The following is a 27,399-nucleotide window of genomic DNA, read 5'->3' as shown; positions in this document are numbered from 1 at the left end:
GCTTATTCTACTGAGATATCTCCTCTGACCCCAAGTTTTTCATTTCTAACTTCAATGCATCATTGTGAGGTCACTTTGCTTATCAAGTATTTCTAATACAGGAGTTTACTGAGGTTTATTTTGTGGAGTGAAATACTGCATTTAAAATTTTTAAATGATTGCTTAAAATAATGTCTTCTCTATTGGCAAGAGATAGATATGAGCAGCTTTGTGCATGCACTGTGCATTAATGTCCACTAGAGACCATGCGACCCTGAAGAACTGAGCAACCATTTAGACCAAATAATGCTGCAAGGTGTGTCAATGAGCTTCTGACTTTCGCACCATTGGGGCGGGGTGCCGAGCACGTGGCTGGCCACATTGAGCCTCTCTGAAGTGTGCTGATCAGTAGCTACTACTCCACAGCTGCTCGAAAGCCTGGGCATTATCTCGCTGTCCGACCCTGCCAAATCCTTTCTTCCCTTCACTTTTACAGCTGTGGGGCTTGACTACCAGCTTTGTGTCCAAACTCCATCTTAACATATGGTGATGGGTAACAATGCCTGTGGTACTGGAGATGTGCCCGACTCTGTGAGCAAGCACAAATCTCAAAGCCAGGTACCTGGATAACCAGGAGATGTGCTTCTGCAAACTCCATGCATTTTGAGATTGGATCCCATTGGCTAAATATTTGAATACCAGTTTGATATAGTAAGAAGTTCTGAACCAAATGGCTGTTCTTCTTGAACTCTGTTGATACTGTTCTACGATACTCTTGCATCTAATGCTGCTGTTTAGAATTATTAAGCCAGTGTTTTCTTATGTTTTTAAAACCTCTTTCTTTGCTGGTGACTAATTTTTATTGCCTGGATGATGAAGAACAACAATGTCACTGTACTGTATCAGTGTTGTGATCCTTACCTTTTTCTTCTAGAACAGTAACTCCTTTTGTTCTTTCATTTCTATCTTACTTCAACTCAGACATATTTGTAGACATTAAATCTTGTCTAAACAATATTAATATAAGCCTTTCTTCTCATTAAACATAGAGACACTAGCTGTATATCTATCCTAACTATCTTATATACAGACACACACACACACGCATGCACGCACGCACGCACGCACGCACACATATATATTTTTTTCACTACAAAATGGTCCTTTATTTGTATCCCTCTTTTTGTTTTGTTTTGTCAGAGATGGCTGTAGGGGCAAAACCATACATTTATATAAACAAGATGGTTAAGGCAATGGTCCTAAGAATCTCCATCAGGTTTTCGAAAATAGCAGTTAATAGGTAGAATTCTCACCCTGACTAACTCTATGTGCTGGTATCTGAACGAAGCACTACACTGAGGATAGAAATGTGTAATACTAAAACCATGCTTGAAATACCTGTCACTTTGGTCTTCTACATGCATACTGCTTCTAATGTCATATGAATTATTGCTATACTTTCTTTAAAGTAAATGTTTGTAAAAAAAAAAAGGTAATAAAAGAAAACAAGAGACAAGAAATTATGTCATAGGATTGTCCTAATATAACATTGTATATGGTTTGATTTCTAAATTTCTGTGTAAAAAATGCAATTTTTTAAACATTCCATAAGGATTTAAAATTTAGAATATCCATGGTTGTTGGAAAATAGTAGTTCCCAGTTATGTATAAAGCGTTTGATATTCAGACAGATAGTGATGTTAAGCTCAACTATCTCTGTTACAAGGTAATAATATCATTAAGTTTCTCTTCTGGATGTTTAACAACTAAACTTTGCAGACCAAAAATCAATGGCCCATTTTTTGATTTGGTCTTTTATTTTGGAGGAGGTCTAATAATTTTAGTTCTCCATGTATTTTAGATATCAGTCCTCTGTTTATATGTGTAACTGGATAATTTTTTTTTCCATTCTGTATGTTGTCTCTTCTCTCTGGATTTTTCCCTTGCTGTTCAAAGCTTTCTTTGCTGTCGTTTTTTGATCCTTGATATTATTGTCTATGCAACTGGGGTTTTGTTAGAAAGTCTTTGCCTATACCTATGACTTCAAGAGTTTTATCATTTTATCTTTCACACAGTTTTTGTTTCAACATTAGGTCTTTGATCTATTTTGATTTTAACTTAGTACATGGTGGAAGATATGGGTCTAGACTCAATCTTATTTTATATAGCAAATTTTCCTAGCACTATGTATACACTTTAAAGTGTTTTCTTTAGAGAAAATCCTCATTTGTGGTTATTAATACTCTTTGTTTATTTGTTTTAGACCTACAATGGTCACCGAAAGGCTCATGTGTTTGCAAGGTGACTGGCTCCGAGAGATGGTAGAGCTGATATCTATTAGGAAATGGGGTCTGATTGGAAGAACACAGTGCCCTTGCCTGCTTCTGCCTTCTTTCTCACCTTCCTAGATGCCATAAGGACCAAGTTTTCCTCGACCACATCCTTCTGTCATACCACATGGACCTGGAAGCCAGCACCACAGACTACAACTGAGCCAGAATGTCTCTCCTTTATGATGTGTTTGTTGGATATTTTCAGGTACAGGAAAGTATCTAAGACATCCTCTTTCTTTTCTTCCCTTCCTTCCTTTCTCTTTTTCTTCCTTCTTCTTCTACCCTTTCCTTGGGGTCCTGTTTTACTAAGTCCACCCAATTTATAAAAATTGATGTCTTTATTTTTAGTTGAGAGGATTTTTTGTGGTGTTCACTGACATTCTCCCAAAATCAGTAAGAAGAAATTAAAAGTAGACTCTACAAAACTGGGGAGACTCAACATGGAGAAGCCACTTCCAATTAGGAGAATACAAATATTTTGAGAGAAACACCATATCCTACAGCTTAATGTCTGCCTTGCAGGGACACTGCTCTTCAAGGGAAGGCTGGAGAGAACAGGGTGCCATGCAGAGAAGCCGTTTCCCATGCACTGGCCAGGCCTGCTCCAGCAGCGAAGGACCAGATTCTGTGTTGAGCATTACTTCAGCCTTTTTCCAAAAAGAGGAAGGCAATCTTTAGATTTTCCATGAGTTATCACCTGTAACTCCCTACCATATTCATAAACCGAAGAGCTCAGGCTTGGCTTGCTCTCTCTTCTCTCAATGTCATTTAGATAATATGGTGCCTTACAGTTGTGCTTTGGAGTTCATAGCTAGGCCGAACCTTGCTTAGTTTAGGTTGGAAGTCAAAGAGATGATTTTGTAAACATGCCCTTCTTTCACTACGTTTCCAAGAAGTTCATGATAACTTTCATAATTTGTTTTTCTAAACTCAGGAAAGCAGTGATCAAACTTACTGCTTGGTTTAAGATACAGGAAGTCTGGGCTTTATTAATACTTCCTGTAACGCCGAGGCATTTAGAAGTGAATTATATATTGGAATTATTTTACTCCATTAGTTAATGTACTCAAAAGGTGATTTATTTAACCTAATGACTTTCTGTAAAATTAGTAAAGTGTTTTCAAATCATATTTATGAAATGTAAAGTAATTGATGAGTTTTTCATTTGGCAATTTTGCTGAATTTTTTATTATGAAATGTGAATCAATTTGTAAGCACCCAAAAGATATAGGCATTAGATTAAAAAATATTTTTTGGTGTGAGAAATATATCCTATCACTTTAATCAAGTTTATTTCTACAATGGAATGAATACCCATCTCTGACAAAACTAAACAAAAAAAGAGGATACAAATGAAGGATCATTTTATATCTACATATACAAAATAGGATAGATATGCAACTACTTTCTCTTAATTCAATGAGAAGAAAGATTTGTACTAATAGTGTTTGGACAGGATATCATGTCTGCATCTTGTACTATGAATAACCACTATGAAGACAACAATATGCAATGTGTTAATTATTGAAACTGTTCTACTAATTTGTTTTGAAACTGTCTCCTTGCTATTTCTCAATAAAATTAATAATACAAAAAGAAAAATTGCTAAGTTTGGTAAAACAATCCAAATATTTATTTATTTATTTATTTATTTATTTATTTTTTGAACCGGGGATTGAACTCAGATCCTTGCGTTTGCCAGTCAAGCGCTTATCCTACTGAGCCATCTCCCTGGCCCCAATACCTTTAAATAGATGTATAAATACCTTAAAAGTACAATGACTTTTCACAGTGCATTGGTAAATATTTTGAGTTTGTTTGTTTGAACTTTGCTACTGCATTGTCTACTTTGTGGACTACAGTTACAATCTGATGGCTTGGCTTGACCTGAAGTCATCCCAACTGCTTCCTGACCCTGATTGGGTAAATGAAAATACACAAATATGTGGACACAAATATACGCACATGCACATTCAAACTCTGACCTTTTTTCATGTTTTAAAGAATAATGCCTACATGGAAAGCAGTTACACCTTTATATAAACTGGTGGCTTTTCACAAATGATTTATAACTATTTAAACTGAGTTGATAGAATGTTTTCCAGAAAATTGACTACTTTTTGAACTACAATGAGCAGCTTGACTGGCTGCCACGGCACTGTAGCCCTAACCTGCCTCCTGACCCTGACTTTGGAAATTAAAACACCTACACAAATCATCATGTCCATGGACACGAATATACACCCAAACTCTGACCTTTGCTTCATGTCAAAAATAATAATCTCCTTCTGGAAAATCATGCTGATTTTATGGCAAGCAAGTGGGAAGACTTCATTCCAGTTACATTTCAGGAATAACTTTCCTATGTTAAAACTCAGCGAAGTTCCTTTAATACATCAAATATTCTCACAGTCAAGCATGAAAAGGGCCGTGGTTGTTTTCTGAACGAGCCTGCCACACTGTGCCCAGCATCCATTCAGAGCTTGCCGTATCCATCCTGCTGCACCCATCCGGCTGTCTTCCAATGAGCTCTCATCCATCATCTTCTCCATGAGAAGGTGTCTCTTCCTCCCTATCAGGTTCAAATGTTTCAGTCATTCTTGGCTGTATGCCCTTGCTCATGTTGTTACAAATTTTCACTTTCTTAAATCCAAATCTGGAATGTTTTTGATAGCACATCTAAATTTCACTTAGCTTGGAAAGACCAGCTTAATTCCTAACTCATCAAACAAATTTTATTTTGCTGTTTTATTCCACAGTGATCCCTCCTTTTCCTGAACTTTTTCTTGTTTTTTAGCGTGAGCTTTCCTGCTAACTCCGTAAATATTGAATTTCACTTCTTCAAATACGCAGCATCATTTTCTGACGTCAGGTACTTTTAAAGAACTATGGTTCTTTTATCTTAATGGACATAAAGTATAGTACTGAACACAAAACAGCTTTTAATTGTTAAGCAAGAGTATCAGAAATTTGTTTAGTTTTCTCCATTTGTAATGGCTTATTATTGACTGTAAGTTGAACCCAGTGCTTCAAAACTATGTTGTTGTTAAGCTTTCTTTTTCTCTATGGGTAAAGCTTCAGCAATTTAAGCCCTCAAAGTTTCAGTTGGCAGAGAAATGAAGTTCGGGAGCTAGTCATTACTCCATGTAAAATAAAAAGAGCAGATTTAGAATTTAGAGAGGAGATGCTCCCTTTCTCCCAAAGCCCTTCCTGTCTTTATTCTTGAGTGTGGCTTGCTCCCTGTGTAGACAGTGTGTGTCAGAACTTCAAATATTTGGAGCATTTCACAGTCCTACAGTCCTAATTTTCTTCTGGGTCTTCTGGCTTTTTGCTTTTAATTCCTGTTTTTTTTTTCTTTTTTTTTTTTTCTTTGAAATCTCGTAGGATCCTAGGATGGTATGAGGATGAATTCAGAGGTTTACCTGGTCACCAGTAAGAGGTTAATAAACGTTAGCCCTTATGTTGCTTCCTTTTTTATTATGAACTTTACCTCCAGTATAAGCCTGGAAAATATTCAGTGTCGCTTTTGCCTACCTCTATCCAAAACAAAGTGATTCAGGATCAGAAGGAAAGTAGCAAGTTAAATAAACTTGGGAGGATTTAGTATTGGCCTATTAAGATTTTGGATTTTTTTTTTTTTTTCTCTTTATGTGTTTGGTAGAGGGACACAGCTTGCACTCAGTCATCCTCCTGTGTTTAGCCTCCTCAGTGCCGGGATTACAAGTGTACACCAACAGCGCACCCGGGGGCGGGGCTGGCGGGATCGAAGCCGGGTCCCTGAGCTTGCCTAGGTAGGCGCTTAGTCTGTTGAGCTATCTCTCCAGTCCTTTTGGATTTTTTCCTAAGCTTTATTCAATAACATTTATTAAGTATCTCCGGTGTGAAAAACAGGCACATAATATTCAGAAATGGATCTTACTAATTTCTACAATATGAATTTCTTATTTCAGTAACTGGAAAGAAATGTTATTTAAATATAGAGGAGATAAGATTTATATAAATAATTCAAGGTCGAGAGTTAAAAGTGCCCTAAGAAAGGTAGAGATGAAATGAAAGTTCACAGGGGCAAATGGAGGAGCTATTTTCAGTTTAGGGGCTTAATAATTCATAAAAAAGAGAAAATTTGAAATGGGCTTGGATGAGAGAGATTGCTTTGGAAAAGCATAACTTCGAGGTGGGTGGGGAGACATCACGGATTATGGGTGGTTGCTGCAAATTCTGGGGTTTCCTCCGTTAGGAGACGGAGTTTAAGCTCTGTTCCTCGGAATCCGAGCTGGCTCTGGGGCCGCTTCATCAGTGCCACGGTCCACGCCGCGGGCGGCTCACCGTGGAGGACCCGCGGCTTGCCCGTCCTGCCACTCCCAGCGTGGCCGCGCGTGCAGCCGGAGTGAGCGCCGGATCGCAGGCCAGGACCCGAGGCCGCAGCTCGGGAGGAGGCAGGCTGTTCGGGCTCACGGTTGCGGGGGTGCTGGTCCCCGGCTGCCATCCGTCCGCTTTGGTGCTAGGCGAGTGGCGAAGCAAGCCGGGGGAGCTCGCGCACATCCGCCGCTCAGCAGGGCAGGGCGCCGCCCGCACAGCCGCGTCCCGCACAGCCGCCACCCGCGCGAGAGTGAGTGGGGAGGGGACCGCGGCGCAGCACTTGGGGGCTGTGCAGGGTGGCGAGCTAGGCAGGGAGACATAAGCTCTTGTCCGGGGTCTGCTTTCGTGAACCGTGGGTGTGCCTTTTGTCCCGAACATTTTATGAAAAATATTTTCTCCCAATAACCCAAAGCTTTATGCGTGTATTGCTGTCTTTTGTGGAAAAGAAATCCTTACTATTAATGTACTAGCTTATCAGTTTTTTCCTTTATGTTTCTCTGGGACTATATGTGACATTTTAAGTCTGTGTTTTACTATGCTGTCTTTCATAGGCTTAAATAGTTTACTTTCATGTTTAAAACCATAATTTATCTGGGAATAATCTTTTTATATTTAAATTAATGTTCTAGGTTCATTATTTTATACAATATTCCTTTTTGAATCTTATTTATTTATTCATTTATTTATTGTATTTCAGGGAAGGATCTACAGGGTGTTCAGGGTCTCACTACTAGATCGGATTCCTAGTGATCCGCCTGTTTACAGCCTCCCAAGAGCTGGGATTCCAGGCCCGCACCACCACACCCAGTCTCAATTGCTGTCTCAGCGCATCCCTGGGATGGACAGGCATGGCAGGCCCGGGGATTGAACTCCCGGCCCCCTGTTAATCTGCTGAGCTATTTGGCCAGCCCTAATCTTTCTTTTTTTGCCATAATTTTATTGATAAACAAATAGCAATGAGACAGTTTCAAATCAAATCGGTAGGACAGTTTCAATAATTAACACACTGCATACATTCTTCTTAGTGGTTAATTATTGTACAAGATGCGGACTTGATATCCTATTTACAAACACCATTAGAACAAATCATTCTATTCATTAACAGAATGTAACTATATATCTATCCTAACCACTTTGAATACACAGATATAAAAAGGACATTCATCTGTATACCCTTTTTTTTGTTAAGTTCTGTTATTTGAATATTATAGGTGTGTAAACAAGCAAAATATTCTAAAAGAGTCCAGTATCCCATAATAGTATCGGGTCTTCCGCTTAACTGGCAATGTCAGAAATTGTTGACCTGAGTCCCCCACAGCTCAACATAACAGCATGGCTTTATTTCTTATATTTCATTTTTATACTTTTCTTCTGGATGGTTAAGACCAAGGTAAAGCAGGACCTATGCAACAAGAGTTGTAGCTTTTGGGTCTGAGAAGGTCAGTGAAATCTCCTCAGGATTTATCCTGAGATCCTGTACCTCAGATTGTAGAACCTTTGTCAGTGTCAGCCATGTGGATGAGTCACAGCCATTGCTTGGCCAATGTGCTCTCTGTGAAAGCCTGAGAAAATGTTTTCTCTCCATGTGACTCTCATTAGGCACACTCTAAGTCATCGATCACTTTCCTCTTTGGCCCCAAAATCTCCTTGATCAGAAAATTTGGGACACTACCGAGGTACATGATGTTACAATACAAGTTCTCATATGTCCTGAGTCTTAATTGACCTGGGAAGGCTAGGGCCAAAATGTTGGCTTTCCTTGCAGCCCTCCTTTTTCTCTAATTTTGGTCTGCAAACTTAGGTTGTTAACCATCCAGAAGACAAGCTTGTTGTTATTATCGAACAACTTAGGCTCTTAAGCTTAACCTCACTATCTGCATATCAAACATCTTAGGCATAATATGGAACAGGTATTTTTCATCAAGTATTGATATGATGAACTTTAAATCCCTACGAATATGATAAAAAACATTTAAAAATTAGAATATATTTTAAAAATAGGCATAAAGAATTATATACTTCTCATGTTTGCACATAAGTCCAAAAATCTCACCATATACAACCTTGAAGCAGGACAGTCCCACAATATTTCTTTTCCTGTCTCTTGCTTTCATTCACCACCCCCTTCTTCTTGAACAACCATCTACCTGAGAGACATCATAGCAGCAACTGGCATGCCATGACAAGCAGTCCGTATTCAGATGACCAGAATGACAGGCACTCCAAGCATGAAACTACTACTACAAATTACCATCTGCAGTGCAGTAGCTTAGTTCACAGGTATCAGTATATATAGTTAGTCAGGGTGAGAGTCTTTCCAAATAACTGCTAGTTTAAAAAATCTTCTGAAGATTCTCAGGATCATTGCCTTGCTCATCTTCTACATATAACTGTATGGCTTGACATTGTCATGTTTCCTAGCCCTAATCTTAAATATTTATTGAAAGAATCACTTTTCCTCTTCTGAACTATACTGTCACCTTTATCATAAACTAAAAGACTAAGTAAATCTATTTTTTAAAAATTATTTTACAGTGATTGATTTTTCTGTTTAAAGCAGCTTATGTTAATCACAGTGTTTAAAGTTTGTGAGCATTAAAAATTACTATAAATTTATAACTTTGAAAACATAGTAATATAAACTCTAATTTGGCTTCAATATGATTTTAGCTATGTTTTGCCTTTTTTCAAATTATTTATGTATTTAAAAATTAGATTGTCAAGTACATGTTTGTTTTTGTTTTATATATTTTAGATGATTTATGCTGATTGATGTTATTGTTATCTTATTGTTTTATTTTCTAATTGCTTGTAGTGTATAGAAGTATTTATTGTTGTATATCAGCCACTTATTCAGTAATATTGAAAATTTCCTTTATACGTTCTAATAATTTTTGATAGACTTCTTTGTAGTCCATCTACTCATGGGAATATATGACTGGGTGAGTTATAAATCTTACTTTTCTGTTTTTCCTCAGTTATGTACTGATAGCAGACACACTTATTCCCACATGCAGGGCAAAAGGCTTCCATATTTCACCATTGAGTATGTTTGATGTAGGCATTTGCAGAATTTTAAGTTTTAATTATATCAAGGAACTTGTTTTAATTTCGAGTTTGTGCAAAGAATTTTAAAATGAGTTTTATATTTATATAATGACTGTTTTGCTTCTAGTAGGAAAATCATATGTTTTGTCATTATTATTTAATATTGTAGTAAGTTACATTGATGAATTCTCAGATAGTAAACAAACCTTGCGTTCTTAAAATTAACTTACATTGGTCATTGCATGCTGCTTTTATTTTACATACTATTTGCCTTGATTTATTAACATTTTGTTTAGGACTTTTGCGTGACTGTTCCTAAGGAAGGTATGTCAGAAATTTCCTTTCTTAAACTGTCCTTTCCAAGTTTTGGTATTGTAGTTATGGTGATCTTTTTCTAAACTCTGGTAAAGTTCATACAAAATTTATTTCCTTCCTAAATTTGAAGCAATCTGGGATTGTAAATTTTCCTGTGGAAAATATTTTTAAATATTTTAACTTAATTCTATTTCTTCAACATAAAGCTATTACAATGTCTAAACTTTCTTTTTGTTCAATAGATTTTCATCATTTTATGCTATCTTTCCTTTTATTCTTAATGTGTGAGAAGGAAATTCTTGGTTTTGCTGGTCTTTCTAAGAAGCACCTCATGTGTCTGTTAATAGTTTCCTTTGTATACACTTTCTATTTCACTAATTTCTGTTCTTATCCTTTAAAGTCCTTTCTCTTTAAGTTCAATTTGTTACTTTTGGTTCTTATTTTCTTTGCTCTGACTTGGGCCTTCGGCTTTCTGCCAGGGCCCAAGAAACGACCCACTCACTCGTAAAGTAGATAAGCTCCTCGGCCCATCATGGCACTAGCAATCGCTTATTACTTTTCTGGCGAGATGGCTCAGTGGTCTAAAGCACCTACTTAGAACAAGCTTAGAAAGCACAGGACCGCGGTTCGATCCCCCGGCACCACATGCCAGCCAGCCCCGCCCCCTGGTGGGCTGAGCTGGCCACACACACACGCACACACACACACACATAAATAAATAAAATTTAAAAAAAAAAGTGTTTAAAAAATAAATAAAATAAAATTTTAGTGAGGTCATCTTTCTTATTGCCAATATTGGTAATTTTACCCTCTTTCTCTTTATTCCTGCTCAGTCTTGACATTCATCAATTTTATTGATTTTTTTTTGAAATCTATTTTAAGAATTTGTTTCTATTCTTCTCATTTATTTTTTCTGCTTACTTTTTGCTCTGTGCCATAAATTTCCCTCTAAATACCAATTTAATTTTATCACATGAGCATTAATATATTCTGTTTTCATTCTCATAAAAATACTTTTATGTACTTTTAAAATTTTGGACATACAAATTGCCAACAAAAATATGAAAATCATTTCAGCGTCTCTGGGCCTTAGAGAAATGCAAATTAAAGCAACACCAAGATCCTACCCTACACCAGAAAGAATGGCCGTCACCAAGAAGCCAAAGTATAACAGGTGCTACTGTGGTTGTGCTGGTCGTAAATGAGCACAGCCGTGATGGAAATCAGCGTCAGAGATTTCGCAAAGAACTACAGTTAGAAATTCCATGTCTCTCTGTTATTCTTGTTTTCCCTGAAGTCCTAAAGACATCGTACCACAGTGGTGCATGCACACCAGTGTTTGCAGCAGCACAGCTCACAGCAACTGAATCCTCAGCAAGAGATGAGTCAAGAAAGTGTGAGCTCTATACAGAATAGAGTGCTATTCAGCTAAATAGAAGGATAAACTCAAGACATCTGTAAGAAAATGGATGCATCTGGAAAATAAAGTCTTGAGTAAAGCAAATAAGACATGTAAGCTTAAATACCTTATGGTATCTCTTGTTTGAGTAAGGGACAGTACAAAAAGCATAACAGAGGTGGACAGACAGGAAACAAGGGGCTAGACCTCGTGCAAACAGGAAGGGGTCCAGGAGGTGGAGAGTGAGACGTGAGGGGAGCTGGAGGGGAAGGACGTAGAATCCAGATCTGCCCTGTACAAGAAGCTAGGAACCTTAATGAACATGAGTTAAGAATAATGATATCAGGAATGAAAAGAAGAGAAGGAGGTTTCGAAGAGGAGCGAAGTAGGTAGGTGGGACAGAGAAGGGGATTAAAAAGGAGAGCCAAGCTGTACTATGTACATGTTTCTACTTCTCAAGATGAATGCAAACTTCACGAACTAATAGAATACAAACATATTGATGAATTTTTTTTAAAAAAGATTTATTTATTTATTTGGTACAGGGTCTCACTACGCAGCTTGGACTCACAGTGATGCTCCTGTTTCAGCCTCCCCAGTGCTGGGATTACAGGCATGTGCCACCATGCCTGGTTTCAGTGGCTGGCAGGGCACAGGGCTGGCATGGCATGTGGTACCAGGGATCAAACCCAGGTCCTTGCACTTGCCAGGCAGGCACTTAGACTGCTAAGCTACCTCCCTGGTCCTATTAATAAAATTTTAAAAATTCTATCATGACTATAATTATGGTAATTTGATATTTGAAGTCTTAAATTCATTATATTTATCTTACGATTTAGAATGTTCACTACTTTATAAATATCCTCTGTATACTTAAAGTAAATGTGTTTTTTCTTGTTATCATTATCCTTTGCATGTTAATAAGGTCAAGTTACTTCATAGTCTGGCTGAAGCACCTGTACTTCTCTGTTTTGTCTTCTGAGCAGAACAATTTGTGAGAAGGATGCTGAAATTTTCCATAGCAATTACACATTTCTATTTCTAATTCTATTTCAGTTACTATTGCCTATTTCTTCTTGCATTCTCTTCCTTCTGCTTCACACAGATGTAGTCTGTTATTTTGTAAATCAGTGTTTAGGGCTGCTGTGCCCTCCTCTGGGATTGACTCATGTATCCTGGTGAAATGGCATTCAGTGGGTCAAATTCTTTGCTTTAATATCTCCCGCACTACCAAGGAAGCACTGCTGTGATCTTCTGATTGCTGCTGACATTGTGTGCATTTATACTTTTCCCTCAGACCTGTTTGGGCCTTGTTCATAGTGTGTTTACTGTAGGCAGCATATAGTTGGGTCAGAGAGTTGGCAGTCTAGTAATCTTTAGCTCTTATGTAGGTTATAATGATTAATAAGATACCTGACACTGTCCTGTTTGCATTTTCACTTAAAGATACTTGATGTTGTTCATTTTCTCTCTACTGTTTTACAATTTTTTTTTCATTTGTTTCATATGTTCTTTGTTCACTTTTGTTGGCTTTTCTTGTATTAAGTGTATTTTTCTTTTATTTCACCTTGTCTGCTTATTAGCTGAAAGCTTTTGGTAGTTGATTTAAAGATTATCTTATACATTTTTATACTGCAGCATACCCTAAATAATAATATAATATTTCATGTGCAGAAACTTACAACAGATATCTATCTTTTCCCTCTTGTCTTAATCCTACTGTTGTCATGCATTTTAGTTTCTGTACGTGGTACAAATCCAACAATACATTCCCTTTATTTTTGCTTTACACACTGAATTATTTTAAAATAATTTTTGAATAATAATCATTTTATATCAGCTCAAATGTTTATGACTTGTGCTGCTTTTATTCCTTGTGAAGATACAGATTGTCACGCGGCACCAGTTCTCTTTCTGCCTAAAGGTCCTCTGTAGTAGTTCTTGTGAGGCAGGTCTGTTGATGATGAATTTTTATACTTTTGTACATAGAAATAAGGACTTATTCCACCAACATTAAAAGATCCTTTCACTGGCTGAGAAGGTCCAGCTTGATCCTTTACTTTCCATTCAAGTTCTACTATGTTATGGCTTGCTCTGTTCCTACTTAAAATCTGCTTTCATTCTTAACATTTTGTCCTCTGTGTGAAGTAAAGGAAACGTATTTCATTCTCTGGGGGCATCTGCGATTTCTGTCACCTGCTTTTAGCCATGGAATTATGGCGTGTGATGGTCTAGTCCTCTTTGTGCAGCGCATGTTTAGTTTGCTCTGCATCTTGGTTTTGTGATTTTGTATTTTCCATGAAACTTGGCTTGAAAACTGTCCACTATTTCTTCAAATGTTTTACCTTTCTCTCCACCTCTTCTCTTTGAGAGGCGCGATTCTACATTACTTCAGCGTCTGCACTTGTCCCACGGCTGCTTTATTTGTAGCCTTCTCACAGACAGGCACGAGGAGGCACACACCGCTCCAGTCCGGTCATCACTGAGCTGACTTCGGGCTGTTTCTCGGACTTCGCGAGGCTCCAGCACGTACAGTTCACTCCCAGTCTCAGAAGACAGCGCCCGGGTTGCCACCGACAGACTCTGCAGCTCCTCGCTGCGACCTTTAAGTGTTTCGTAGCCCTAGCGCTGTGAGGCTGTGAAAACTTTGCTCTGTGACACGTCCTCTGCAGAGTGAATCCTGCGCCACAGTGGGAGAATCAGCGAGGGTCAGCAGAGCCGGCAAGGGGAGCTGTGAGGAAGCCCCACTCCGGGGCGTCCCGGGCACCCGCCCGCTTCCCGCCGCCTTGGGCGTGGGGTCCAGCCCTCTGCCTAGGCGCCCTCACCGGAGGCCCTGAAAATTGCTCAGTGTCCACTGGCTTCTGTTCCGAAGGCTCCGCCCTCTGCCTAGTCATGTCGCATTATTCCATCTAAAATATAATCTTATTATTCGTTTTTGTCTTTTTTTTTCCTTAAATTAAAATTTTTAAAAAAATAAATAAATAACTTAATCAAGAAATGCCCCAAGAGGCAAAGCGGCACTGCAAATTGTATTCATGTCAGATGTCTTGTTTCTGGAAACGGGGGCTTTTAAAGACCTCACTGCCTTGGAAGACCTTCAAAGCGTTCAGGTAGATTTCGTTTGAAAAAGAAATATTCACTTTCATATTTGTTCTGATTAGAGTAAGACACACTGTCACAGTTGGAAGCAGATGCATCAGAATGACTATTTTGAATAAATTACATGTCATAGTTTAAAATACAAACTTATTTATAAATTTCATGCACTATCATTAGCACTTTTCCTGCTGTAAAGAATAGGAATATTTCTGGGTTTATGGTATGTTCTGGGATTGTAAATAGCATCATAGTTGGTCTAGGATGCAAACTGTATTCAACAGAAACAAGAGACTGTCTACTTAATTCTCAATGTGCCTTAAAGAAGGTGCTCTGGCGAAGTCATTGTTGTTGCCCCTACATCACTGCCTCTTCACACATAAGCACACGCACACACACACACACACAGGAAGACACACGCACACATGCATATGCACACACACATGCACGCACACATACACACTCATAACATGCAGACATACACACACATACGTCCACATGAGCAACACACATGCATACACACTACACACATGGGCAGACACACATGCACACACATGCACATATGTACACATGCATGCACATACACTCATAACCTATGCAGACATGCATGCACATATGTACACACATACACATACATCCACACACATGCATGCACACATACATGGGCACACGCACATGCGCATACACACAGACATGCATGCATACACACATACACATATGCACACATAAACACACATACACATTCACATATGCACCCAGATGTTGTACACACACACACACACACACACACACAATTCAGTTTTGGAAGGCTTTAATCATGATATTATATTGGAATTGGGAATTTGTAGCATAGGAATAAAGTTTACATTGACTATATTCTCAAAATGTCACTGTAAAATTATTTGAAATGGTAATTAGGCAAATGTTTTTTTGTTATTGGCAAATAAAAGCATTATGTTCTTAGTTCATCCTGTCTAGATTTTGAGGTAACAAAAATTTAAATTTATAAATTATGTAAAATGTTTATTTTATGAAGTCACTCATACTTTAATTTATGTCCTTCCCCTTCTTAATTCATTTTGTAATTTTGAAATGGCAGTGGAGCATATGTTACCACAAACATTTTCTTTAATCCAAAAAATGTGTGTTTTTAAAAAAGCTGTTCAACACAAATAAAGCTATAAATAAAGTTTTTTTTTTTTTTTGGTAAATCAGTTTAAGTTTGTTACATTTTAGATGGTGCCACACTACTGAAATCCCAAGAATGAGAGAGAGGGAGGAAAGTGGGATTCAGTTGTTTTCATTATAGATGGATTTCTTTTGTACTTTAAGGGTAGAAAGAACAAAGTCAAGGTGATTTAAATGATTTTAAAAGACCTACTTTTTTGTCTTTTGTTTTTAGTGCTTTAGTTGTCATTGGTGTCCTTTTTAGTATGTAAAATAAATTGATTCAAAGGCACGGATTTTGGAAATTTATGTATAAGTACTATGCATTTACTGTGAAATTTTAACTGAGTTTTTATGGTTGCAGCACAGAGCTAATGAGACAATCCAAATATTGTGGCCATGATTTAATGAGAGGTGACTATCTTAAACTGACTTAATTCCAAATGTCTGGCCTTATTTTAATTTAATGGCTCTGTGTCTAAGCAATAATCCAATTTTAAGCTTTTTGTTTATTCCAAGTAAAGTCAAACAATATGTGCATTTGTTAAGAATAATCTTGGAGTGACACAAGTTGATGTGTACCATTAGAAATTATTAGGGGAGTTTCTGGGGGGTAACCTATCAAACTGTCTCTGGCTCTGATTTGTAGGAATAAAAGAGGCACATTTAACCATATATCTCTCCCATTCAAAATTTAACTGTTCAATGTTAAATATTTTCCACATTTATTCATTTTGGATTTATTGCAATAACTTTCAGAAATAGGACTCATCCAAATTCTTAGAGAATTTTAACCATAAAAGGCATAAAATATTTTATAATCCCATGGGCAGAAATTTGATATTTAGGAGATTTATAAAAGGAATGAAGAGAATATGAACATTTAAAATTAGAACTCCATGATGGTCCATCACAAACATTTATTTCAGTGCCCGTAAGAAGTTTGGTTCTAAATTACACATGGAACAAGAAGAGGAAAAATAAAACTTATGGAGTATTACTTTCCAGACATATTAACTGTTACCTAATTTATTTCTCACAGCATCCTACGAGGACAGGAAGTTACTATAGCTTTAGTGCTCAGGACTCCCTAAGATTTGAACACTGAACCCTGACCGCCAGGCTGTGGTGTTGGGAGGTAGGCTCTCTGGAAGACACTTGAAGGCAGAACCCACATGAGTGAGTGCAGCGCCTGTACCTCATACAATAGTCTGCTGTTTTCTCTGTCCATCTGTCACCAGGTTTTAGGGTGTTGGAGTCCCCTGGAAAGTTTCTATATTCCTTCTGTCTGGAACAAAAGAACTGGTCAAGACAAGCACAAACATTAGCAAAGTTTTGTTAAAGGTAGGAAAAAACAAAAAACAATACAGGCTCTGCTGAGTGAGTTTGGGCCAAGTCAAGTAAGAAAAGAAGCCCACTACATCCTGCAGTGTGAGGCAAGCCACCATGCAGGGGCACACAGTGGAGCAAAACTCTATGTGGATGTCCTTTTTGTGTCACCCCCAGTCAGGCTGGTGTCTGGGTGGGGCTGTCCTATGGAAAACCTGCTTGAGTTCTCACGAGAAGTCCTCCTTCAGGGATTTGAAAGGTACTATGCATGTGTCCTGGGACCTTGTCGTGTCTCTTGTCCCAGCCAGTGTTAGCCATGCCCTGCCTTCCTGTCTTGCTTCAAGGGAGGATGGCAAGAAAGTGACATCTGTGATGCTCACAGCAAGTCCTGACTAGAGGCTGAGCCTGAAGTTGCAATGAGCCTGGACTTCTCAGTCTCTAGAACTAGGAAATAAATTGCTGTTGTCTTAAAGCTAAACAGAGGATGATATGTCTGTCACAGTATTACAAACAGTTAAGTTAGGTAGAAATAGTGTAGGCTGAGTCCTCGAGAGGTCAATGCAGAAGACAGGTGTGGCTGGAGGTGCACTCACTGAAGACCAGGCTTCAAGTAAAAGAACTACTCACCCATACACTTCCCCGAGGGGTGCCCAGCAGTGATGATATTCTAAGCAGGCATCATCACCTGGGGGCGGAGGACCAGGCCTCCTCCACCCACCCCTACCGGGAACGTCCTTGTCTGCCCATGTGCGGGTGCTACCTGGCTTATTTCCTCATTTAATCAGAGTCACCCAAGCAACTAGTTGTTACATACTTACTGGCCATAGTTTTGTCCCACCTTATACCCATCCAGTGTTTTACCATCAGATCAACATTATCTAAGCAACTATCCTTGTAGTCTTATTGATCGAAGCCCACCTCATCTCCTGGCTTTGCTCGATAAACACGCTTAGAAGTGGGGCTGACAGCAAACCCACTTTCTGTGCTCCCTTCTGTCCCTCTCAGACAGTAGTTTGCTTTCTTGCAATAAATTCCTTCTACTCTTAACCTCAGTTGTTCTTAGAATTCATTCCCGGATTTCAGAGAACCTGTTCTGGTTTTTTGGACATCTAGCAGGTTAGGAGTTCACCTCCGATATCAATAGCAGCCCAAGTGAACTACAATGCAGGTGTCATCTCAATTGTAAAGAGGAGCCTTGTGAAGTCAAGTAATTTTTCTCTGAGTGTGAAGGCAGCAGATGGAGAGGTGGGATTTAAACACCAGTAGAGGGAAGGAAGGTAGGTCAGAGTGACCAGAAGGACACGTTCACAGGAGCTCGCTCACCCATCCATTCAATCACTGGCACAGCTACTTCCATAGCTTTTGGCAGGTGCTTATCTGTGCCAGGCACTGGGCATATAAAATAAGTAGACAGGAATTCCAACCTCGAGATTATAGATTAGAAAGCTATACTACCTTGGATATGCAATGAGAGACGAATGTACAAAATATACTATTTGCTTTGCTAATTGAGTCGCTGTCCCATGTCAGGTCCTATCTTGCTTATTCTTGCAATGAAGGAAGAGAGATGTTGTTACTTCCTGCATTTCATAGTTGAAGAAGTTAAGTTTCACGGAGGTTAAAAAATGTTCCGTGATAACTCAGGGGCTAAGTGAAGGGTACCCTACCGGTGAGCCAAGCTTCTGCGTTCACCTGGTCCTACACTTGTGTAGTGCTTCACATTTTTTATGCAATCATTAAAGCTTTAGTGAGCAGCTGAGATTTCTGTTTAAGTTATTCCATGGTAGTATCTTTTTCTCATTAATATTATTAAAATTCATCTGGTGATTAAGAAAAAATAATGTGCAAATGGATTGGTGAGTGTCCACAATTGCGTTGTGGGTAGTCTCCATCTAAATCACGACTCCAGGCATCTCACGGGCCTGCCCAGAAGTCAGTGCTGAGCAGGCAACCACTCCCAAGGCGACAGGTGATGGTGGAGAGCCTCTTACCGAGGCTTCCCTTAAGGTTTGCTTCTGGACACATCAGGTGACGATGCGTAGGAAACAACTGAGTGAGCTGCGCGTGTTCTCCTCTTCCTGAGCTCGAGAATCCTTTCCTTGTGCTGTGTGTGGAGTGTTCGGGCACACCAGCCTAACCGACCACAGGAAAACCAGAGCCCAGCCGTCCGTTATGGGCCAAGCAGACTAGCGATTCTACGGAGTACCCAAGCCACACCCTGTAGCCCAAATCCACAGTAAGTGCACCCTGTCACACCCTGCAGCACGCCCCGCCCATCCACAGCCTGCTCCTGTCAAATACTCTGCCTCACGTCCCTTGGTGCTTCTCACAAAGCCAATTAGCTTTCCAGCTACCATCGCATATGCAAACAGCATAATTCAGGAGCCAGCTTCCCCAGGTCCCTACTCCTGGTATCAGTGGCGATACTGTCAAAGTTTTAAAAGAAAATGCCACACCTAAACTGAGTAATTGAGGCACGGTCAGCAAAGTGACTATTTGCCAGGCAAGCTAATTTGGGATAATGTTACGCAAGGGTGATGTGACCCTGAACCCTCTTACGCCTGGGCTAAGAGGGTCAGGGAAGGAGCAGCTTCCAGAACATGGAGGAAAGGGCTGCAGAGATCTTGGAAGTCTTGATCCCTGGACAAGAAGTCCCTGCAAGAAGGGAGCTGCAGGAGAATGTTGTCTACCTCCATCCCATGATGACCTCTAGTGGCACCCCCAGAACCTGAGGGCACAGGGGCTGGTGGCTTTGTGCCTACAGTTTGACATCCGGAGTCACGGAGCGGAGCAGCAAGGAGTCCAGAGGAAAGAACATCCAAGCCACGGGCCAGATGTTCAGTGCAGAATTATTTACAGTATTTAATGTGCATGTGGAAAATGCTATGTTTAATTGAACGGTTTTTACCTAGATATCTAATTATGCTGAATAGGTGGTTGCATTCATTTTGGGAAAACAAAACAATTAAATATTCAGAACTTCATCCAAAGAGTTTATCTTAAGCAACATTTGAAGTTTTGAAAAATTTACATTTATACCAGTTATCCTCATTTGCATGTAATGGTCATATAATTTCAAAAACATTCATTATTTAACAAAGAATAATGAGCTACTTTGCATTTTCTTCTCTCAATTTTGGCTGTAATTTAATATATGTACAGTGTCTGTTCTCATAAACTGTATATAAATGGAAACATCCATATTTGGTTAGTAGTATTTATTACATAAAGGAGAATATCATGAGGTTCATGGGTAGAAAGCATAAGGAAATTTAGAGGGTTGTAAAAGTGATGAATATTTAAAATAACTTTGTTACAATATTATTTATATCATACTTTATTTTTTAAGAGTGCATGTTTGAAAGGCAATAAAGTTCAACTCTGTCCTATTTTGTGTCTCAACTGTTCAAATTTCTGAGGATAATCAGTATTACTATGTGCTGCTCTTCCTAAAAGTGGTTTAAACACAATCTTTTATTGAGGGCTCTCTTTGGTACTAGCAAGCTTAAACCAAAGCCTTTCCGAGGGAGTCTGGGAGGGCAGCTAACCACGCAGACATTAGTCCGAGTTTTGTAACTTTGAAATGTGGCTAAGGGGGTGCTCCCCTCCAGCAGCCGGGCGAGGGGCGTGTGGGGTGGAGCCTGTGCGCTTACTACGCTCACGTCTGGTTCTCTTCATGCGTAGCTGTGCTTGCCTGTGCCGCACGACGGAAGGAGAGCGGCATGTGCTCTCAGGCTGGCTGAAGGACGGTTGGTGGCAGGTCCTCAGCGTGCCGGCGGGCACGCCACCTTCAGTGCATAAGTAGCTCGGTAATCAGGTGGCAAAAGGCATGATCTGGAGGTCAGAGGCAACACTTGGAGCTGGAAAAGCGTGTAGAAGGTATCTCGAGTCTCAGATTGCTTCTGTGGGCAAAGTACTTGACGAGCTTTAAGTGTGCTGCGGCCCTGCCCGTGTGGAAGTGGATTTATGCCTGTTCCTGTTCCAGAACAGGAGTGCACTGACCTCAGGGGAAGTGTTCTAGTTATGAGGATCCAGTCTTGCTTATACATGGCTTAGTGTCAAACACTTGAGTGCTTCGCTCTATAAATCTAATGTAAAATTGTTAGGAAAATAGTTTTCAGGTGAATAATTTTTCTTTGTACAAGTCAAAAAATTGACAGCTGGTTATGCTGTGGACAGGTGTTTATTGAACACCTATTATGTGTAGTGTTTTAAGATGTAAGCTCCTCTTCATGGACAACTGTATACATTTAAAACAGAATTCTAGGGGTATTTTTAGGGAGGCTAAATATGGGTCGAATTGGCAGTTTAAAACAACATCTAGAAACAGAGTTCTGTGGTGCAGGGAGCTGCAAGCAGACCTGCCAGGTGCCCACAGCCTCAGGGGTTGCCCAGTCGCAGTCACCCTGCCCTGCAGGGCTGCTGCTCTCGGGGGCTCAGCGTGGCAGTGTCTGAGCCCAGCATGGTGGGTAGGTCTCTGGGCTCTCCCGAGCTCCTGTGCACCCACATGACATGGCGGGGGGTGTCTCCCACTGCAAATGGGAGACTCCAGAGAACAACCAGCAGCAGAGCCACTATACCATTAGAGAAGAGACATCGTGGAGGTGACATCATCATTTCTGTCACTTTGGATTCACTAGAAGTAACACTCTGCTAAGTCCAACCTACTCTCCAGGACAGGGAAATTAAACTCCACCCAGTGAGGGGAGAAGGGCTGAAGAATTTGTAAACGGGCATTTAAAAATAATGCAGGAAATCAAAAAGAAGAAAAAAAGTAAGCATTAACTGCTCCTTTCAGTGGACCAGCAGAAATCAGCATGAAAATTATCCACGCAATTCTGTATACATGCATAAATATACGTTTCTCTTCTTTCTTTCTTTTGTCCTTTTTCTCATCCCAGTGTTTCCTTCTATTTAAACAGATTCTTTCCTTTTCATAGTATCTATTGTACCTTTCAGATTTTATTTACTCTTTCAGGTTCTTACACTTGTGAGACAATGTGACGTTTGCACGTGAGGATCTGCTTCATTTCACTCACCATTATGGTCTCTAGTTGTATCCATTTACCTATAAAAGCCTTGAGTTTGTCTTTTTTGTAGCTGAATAATACTCCATTATGTAAAAATACCACATCATTTTTATCCTTTCCTCAGCTGATGGGCATTTGGGTTGTTTCCAGGATTTAGCTGGAAACAGGATTTAGTGACAAATTGCTGCTATAATCATAGGCACATAAATGACTGCGGTAAAAAAAAAAATACAGGAAACTTGGACATGGTACTCTAGATCTCTATGTGAGGCCCTCTAGGTAATCTTCAGGCTAATCTGTTTGTGAAGAAACCTAAAGAGCTGCTTTCAAGAATAATTTACTGTCTTTCTCTCTGTCTCTCTGTGTCCTCTGTCTCTGTCTCTGTCTCTGTCTCTTCTGCTTCTCTGTCTCTGTTACATTGTCTGTCTCTGACTCAGTCTCTGTCTCTGTTTCTGTTTCTGTCACTGTTTGTCTCTGTGTTTCTCTGTGTCTATCTCTGTCTCTGTCTCTGTCTCGCTCTGGCTCTGGCTCTGTCTCTGTCTCTGTCTCTGTCTCTCTCTGGCTCTGACTCTCTCTGGCTCTGGCTCTGGCTCTCTCTGGCTCTGGCTCTCTCTGGCTCTGACTCTCTCTGGCTCTGGCTCTGGCTCTCTCTGGCTCTGGCTCTGGCTCTGACTCTCTCTGGCTCTGGCTCTGGCTCTGGCTCTGTATCTCTCCCTTTCTGTGTAAGAGAGGGAGCACAGGGCAGCCTGAAGCAACCCCAGCTCTGGCCAGTTTACTTCCACCCTACCGCTGTGAGGCACAACGTCTTAGCTCAAGTCACAGCAGCAATCTCTACAAAGGAGCGGTGTTCTGTAGGGGCAGTGTAGGCTCCCTCCACAGTCTACAAGAGTCAGAAAAGACTTCATAAAGGGCACGAATTGCTCCAGATTACAAGTATTAATGTAGCAGAAAATGCCCCCTCCCTAGCCAGTCTACCTCAGTTTGTTAGTTGACCAGATAATAGCTCCTACTCCAATTGTGGTTGTTTCTATCTTTTAAAAACAACATGATGCACATTGCATCAACCCATCCCCAAATGATAAGCCATTGTGACTTTGCACTTCCTACTTCCTTATTTCCCACAAGCCCTAGACCATCGAGATCAGGGCCTGGTATTCTGGGCATGATTCCTATCAGTGCCTGTCGAAGGAAATAAATCCTTCTCCAAATCCTGGCTGTTGTTTTGGTGTTTCTGCTTGCCACTGCATTCAGACACGGCATTTATTAATTATGCTATGACTTTTTGGAGGAAAAGATCATTCAAATCAGATATTCATTCTTTAAAGCAAAATATCTATATTCGTTAGCCTCACATGTTTTTTCTTTCTATTAAAATATTTCATCTGTTAAGCTATAAATCCCTGATTATTTATGAGGGCAGAAAAAGTAATTCCTAGAAAAACTGATGGTCTACTGATAGGTGGTCTACTGTTTGGGTGAGAAAGGAAGAGACAGCAAGAGAGCAAGAACGAAGATCTTCCTGTGAGCACTTGTACGTGTACGATTCTCTGCGCATCAGGCACGCAGATCTTAAAATAAGGGGAAGCGGGTTGCAGCTCCCATCTAAGCTCTTCTTAGTCTAAACACCGTGCTCTGGGAGCTATGAAACTCCATATTCATCAGTTAAGCTCACCACTTCTGCCATGGTCATTAGTGCTTCAGGCAAATGGGAGAAAAATGAAACTTAAAAACCACATAAAACCACTCTTCAAAACTCCTCTAGCTCATCTACACTTATATTATTTTCTTGATCAAACACGTGACTATTTTGCTACAGAGAACTTGGCTATTTTCCCCCCTTCACTTGATAGTGCCAATGGTGCCGATGCAGCTGCATAATTTGCATAGAAAGTTGCCCAATTCTCTAGGCAGAATACCAATAAGGTGGCCTCTTTCTAAGCATGTTTATTCTCTGCTGATTGACCCTTCACTCGCATGCTTTTCTGCACAATGAATACTTACTTGCATATTCCCCGCCATCTGTCAAACACTCACCATGCCTGAAGGGGAGCCTAGTAATCAAACTTGAGCACTATGGAAACTTTACCGTTATGCAGCCCAATAATATAGAGCCATGACCAAAATCACCCTTTAAAAGAAAATAATAAAAATATATCCTTCTAGGGTCTTGGTTGGCTTATATTTGATTATCCTCATTGACATGTAAGTTTGCATTCCCCAAGACTGAGCCAGCTCTTTGTTTACAGTAAACGGCTTCCTGGTCCTACAAGCCATATTGCTCTGTCCACTCCAACTGTAGCAGTCCAACCTGACTTCCAGCCTCTAGAAGGGAATCCACTTTGTCATTCTATTAGTTATGCTACCCAGAGCAAGACTGGCTCATCATAAATTCTGGACTTTGCTAACAAGAAGAACATTTGGAAGTATACTCCTGGGAAGAAGAGGGCAAATTCATTTAAACTGGAATTGTCCTAGAAAATCTTAGAAAAATCAGGAGTTGTCACATACTCATGCTGATACCTTGCTCAATTTTCATCCCATTCTTTAAACATCTTTACAAGTATTATTTAATATGAATCATACAGCAAACCTTGAAATGTGTTCAAGGAAGGTATAACTTGTCACCTCTCAATTCATTCAATAAAAATGTATGAAGGGCCTTCTGGTGCACCTCCTGCTTGGCAGGACCTGCGGAGAGGGTTGTGGAGAGGGACGTCTCTGCTCCGCTGCATCCCTTCTGTTTCCAGCCACTTTCTTTTGGAAGGTGACTGCCTTCACTCCATCAAAATCCTCCTCCACAAGATCCTTTGGTCTGCCGTCTGGGAGTTTCACAGACAGAATGGACTCCCTGTTTTTGTCTTGCCAGTCTTTTAAATTTGAAGCTAGTTACTATATCAACTGTGAATCTTTTCTTCTTCAGGTGCTTCTGTTCTTAAACATACTTTGATTTGAAAATGCTTCTTGTGTGTGGGCAGCTGAACCCAACACATCTGCCTCAGGCCTGGCCAGACAGTCCAGCTAAGTCTAAACATACTACTTTAGGGTTCAGCCAGAATCTTGGATTAGTAATGCATTCTGTAGGTGTGGTAGTCACAGAACAGACAAGTTGACCTCAACATCCCCCTCTATTCTGCCATCTCTTGGCCAGATAGTATCTTAAATAGTGTAGTCAATCTCTACAGCTACAGCAGTCATTATTACCCTGGACACTTGTGTGTTTGTGTGTGTGTGTGTGTGTGCACATGCGTGGGTGTGTGCTCATGTGATTCTTATAACTCATGAATAAGAAGATATTCGTCCTCCAGTAACAAAACTTCATTTGCAGCAGAACTTCTGCTTTACGAATAAAGAACACTCCCTAATTATATAAACATGAAATGCATTTTGTCAAAATAACACCGACATTTTCATAATGTTATGCAATCTTTTAACATTACATAAGCAAGAAAAAATAAATAATGCTGAGCAAGGAAAATAAAAGGGGATAAACTAAAACTTTTATAGTTTAAGCCTTTTCTCTTAAAAAACAGCTATTAAATTTTAGTTATTAGAAATAACTTCAGGGGCCAGGGAGATGGCTCCTTAGAATAAGCGCTTGCCTGGCAAGTGCAAGGGTCTGAGTTCAATCCCTGGTTCAGAAAACAAAAACAAAAACAAAAACAAAAACAAAACAAACTTCAGAGGGTCAGCCTGATAGCTCAGCACACTAAAGTGCCTGCTTAGGCAGAGTGCAGTGGTCAGGGTTTGATCCCCAACGCCTGCCATGTCAGCCCTACCCCAAGGGCAAGCAGAGATGGCCACTGAGGCTGGGCATAGTGGTGCGCGCCTATAATCCCAGCACTTGGGAGGCTGAAAACAGGAGAATCACTACAAGTCCAATCTATGTAGGGAGGCCCTGTAGACCCTGTAGACCCTGCCCTAAAAACAGAAAAAAAAAGAAAAAAATAATTTCAGTATAAACAAACAAGCCTTAAGTAAAAGCAAAGCTTATGTACCATACTATCAAGATAAATGACTATTGTTAGCATTTTTATGTCTGTCCTTCAGGACCTGTTTGCTATGATATATACATAGTTGTGATATAAAACTATAAACTGCAATCACAGTAGACACATTTAATAGCCTGTTTTTATCACATAATTAACATAGTGTGAATAATATTCCATTACAAACGCAATACTATATGAGTACTTTTAATGATGACTGAATTATATAGAAGCTCCACAAAATTTTAATCTTCTTTTCTAACGACAGACATATAGGTTCTCCACAGTTCACTGCAAGCAAGTATGCACCTTTATATTTCTGCCCATTGTTTAGCTATTTGAGAGAAACCCAGTGAAATACAAGGGTTGACTCATACATCTGGCTGAGAGAAAGGAGAAAAGAAAGGAAGAAAAAAGAAAAAAATACATATGTGTGTACACAGGATAGCCTGCACAACTGCATCGCTGATTTCTACTGGTCTATTGAAAGGAACAGTTAATGCTTAAATCATTTTCTCCTTTCTAATTTTTTTTGACCAATTTTGCAGGTTGATGTCTGGTAATGGACAACTAATTTGAAGATAATAGTATGTAATATAATAATCGTTGAATTGTTGAATTCTTATTTTATTTTGTTTAGTGAAATTCTGTATCATTTCCAATGTTCTTTAAATTATTTTTTATTCTCTTTAGAAAATAAAAAATAAAACATAAATCAAAAACAGAAACCCACTTAAACTTTACTATATCTTGCCAAACTAATCTCAGAAAAGCTTGCTAACTTATTATTCTCTGCACATGAGAACACCAGTTCACCACATCACAAGACAGTTTTATTATTTAACTTTTGAGAATATGATAATTGGGTTATATTTCTTAGCACTCTAGGGGTGGAAATCTTTGCATAAGTTTATTGGTTGTTTATATATCTTCTTTTCCAAGAAGAAGCTGCTAACGTTTCCATTCATACACTAACCTTTTCTTTATTAACTTGTAAGAAATTATTATGTAAGCTATTAAGACCGTTATTCTTTTTCTGTCATTTATGCTAAAAATTTTGGTTTTAGAGTCTAATTTTGAAAATGTGCCTATTTTGTCTTCCTCCTCTCAAATAGAAGTTTTAAATTAAAAAACTTTTCTGAGAACAGTGAGCAAGGTATAGTAAGTAAGTTTAGTCAGTGGTCTCTGGTGTTCTAGAGTCTACATTATAAAGGGCACTATTCAGACATTTCTTAAGGTGGTCCCTATAAAAAAAATCTCCAAAATTAAAATAACTAATAGAAACATACTTTGTCTTAATGTCAGGTTTTAATTTCTTGATAATATGCTCAATTATTGATTTTTTTTTTTTTTTTTTT

The 27,399-nt window shown here is 39.4% G+C and overlaps 1 protein-coding gene across 2 annotated transcripts in view; it reads right to left on the bottom strand.

Moving 5' to 3' along the window:
- Positions 1-27,399, bottom strand: part of Cabcoco1 (ciliary associated calcium binding coiled-coil 1) — a 116,961-nt gene that overhangs the window by 39,325 nt on the left and 50,237 nt on the right. Inside the window, exon 6 of one of the 2 annotated variants that reach the window (XM_023716243.1) lies at positions 16,631-16,998. The exons of the other annotated variant lie outside the window; for it this stretch is intronic. Coding sequence (XP_023572011.1) covers positions 16,777-16,998 — 222 coding nt within the window. The 3' untranslated portion in view covers positions 16,631-16,776. Of the gene's footprint in view, positions 1-16,630; positions 16,999-27,399 lie in introns of those variants that run through there. 2 annotated transcript variants of the gene reach the window in all.

This window comes from Octodon degus, unplaced genomic scaffold (genome assembly GCF_000260255.1).
Source record: "Octodon degus isolate 3935 unplaced genomic scaffold, OctDeg1.0 scaffold00046, whole genome shotgun sequence".
NCBI lineage: Eukaryota > Metazoa > Chordata > Mammalia > Rodentia > Octodontidae > Octodon > Octodon degus.
The sequence above is the reverse complement of the archived record's forward strand: the minus strand, read 5'-3'. Positions and strand labels throughout refer to the sequence as shown.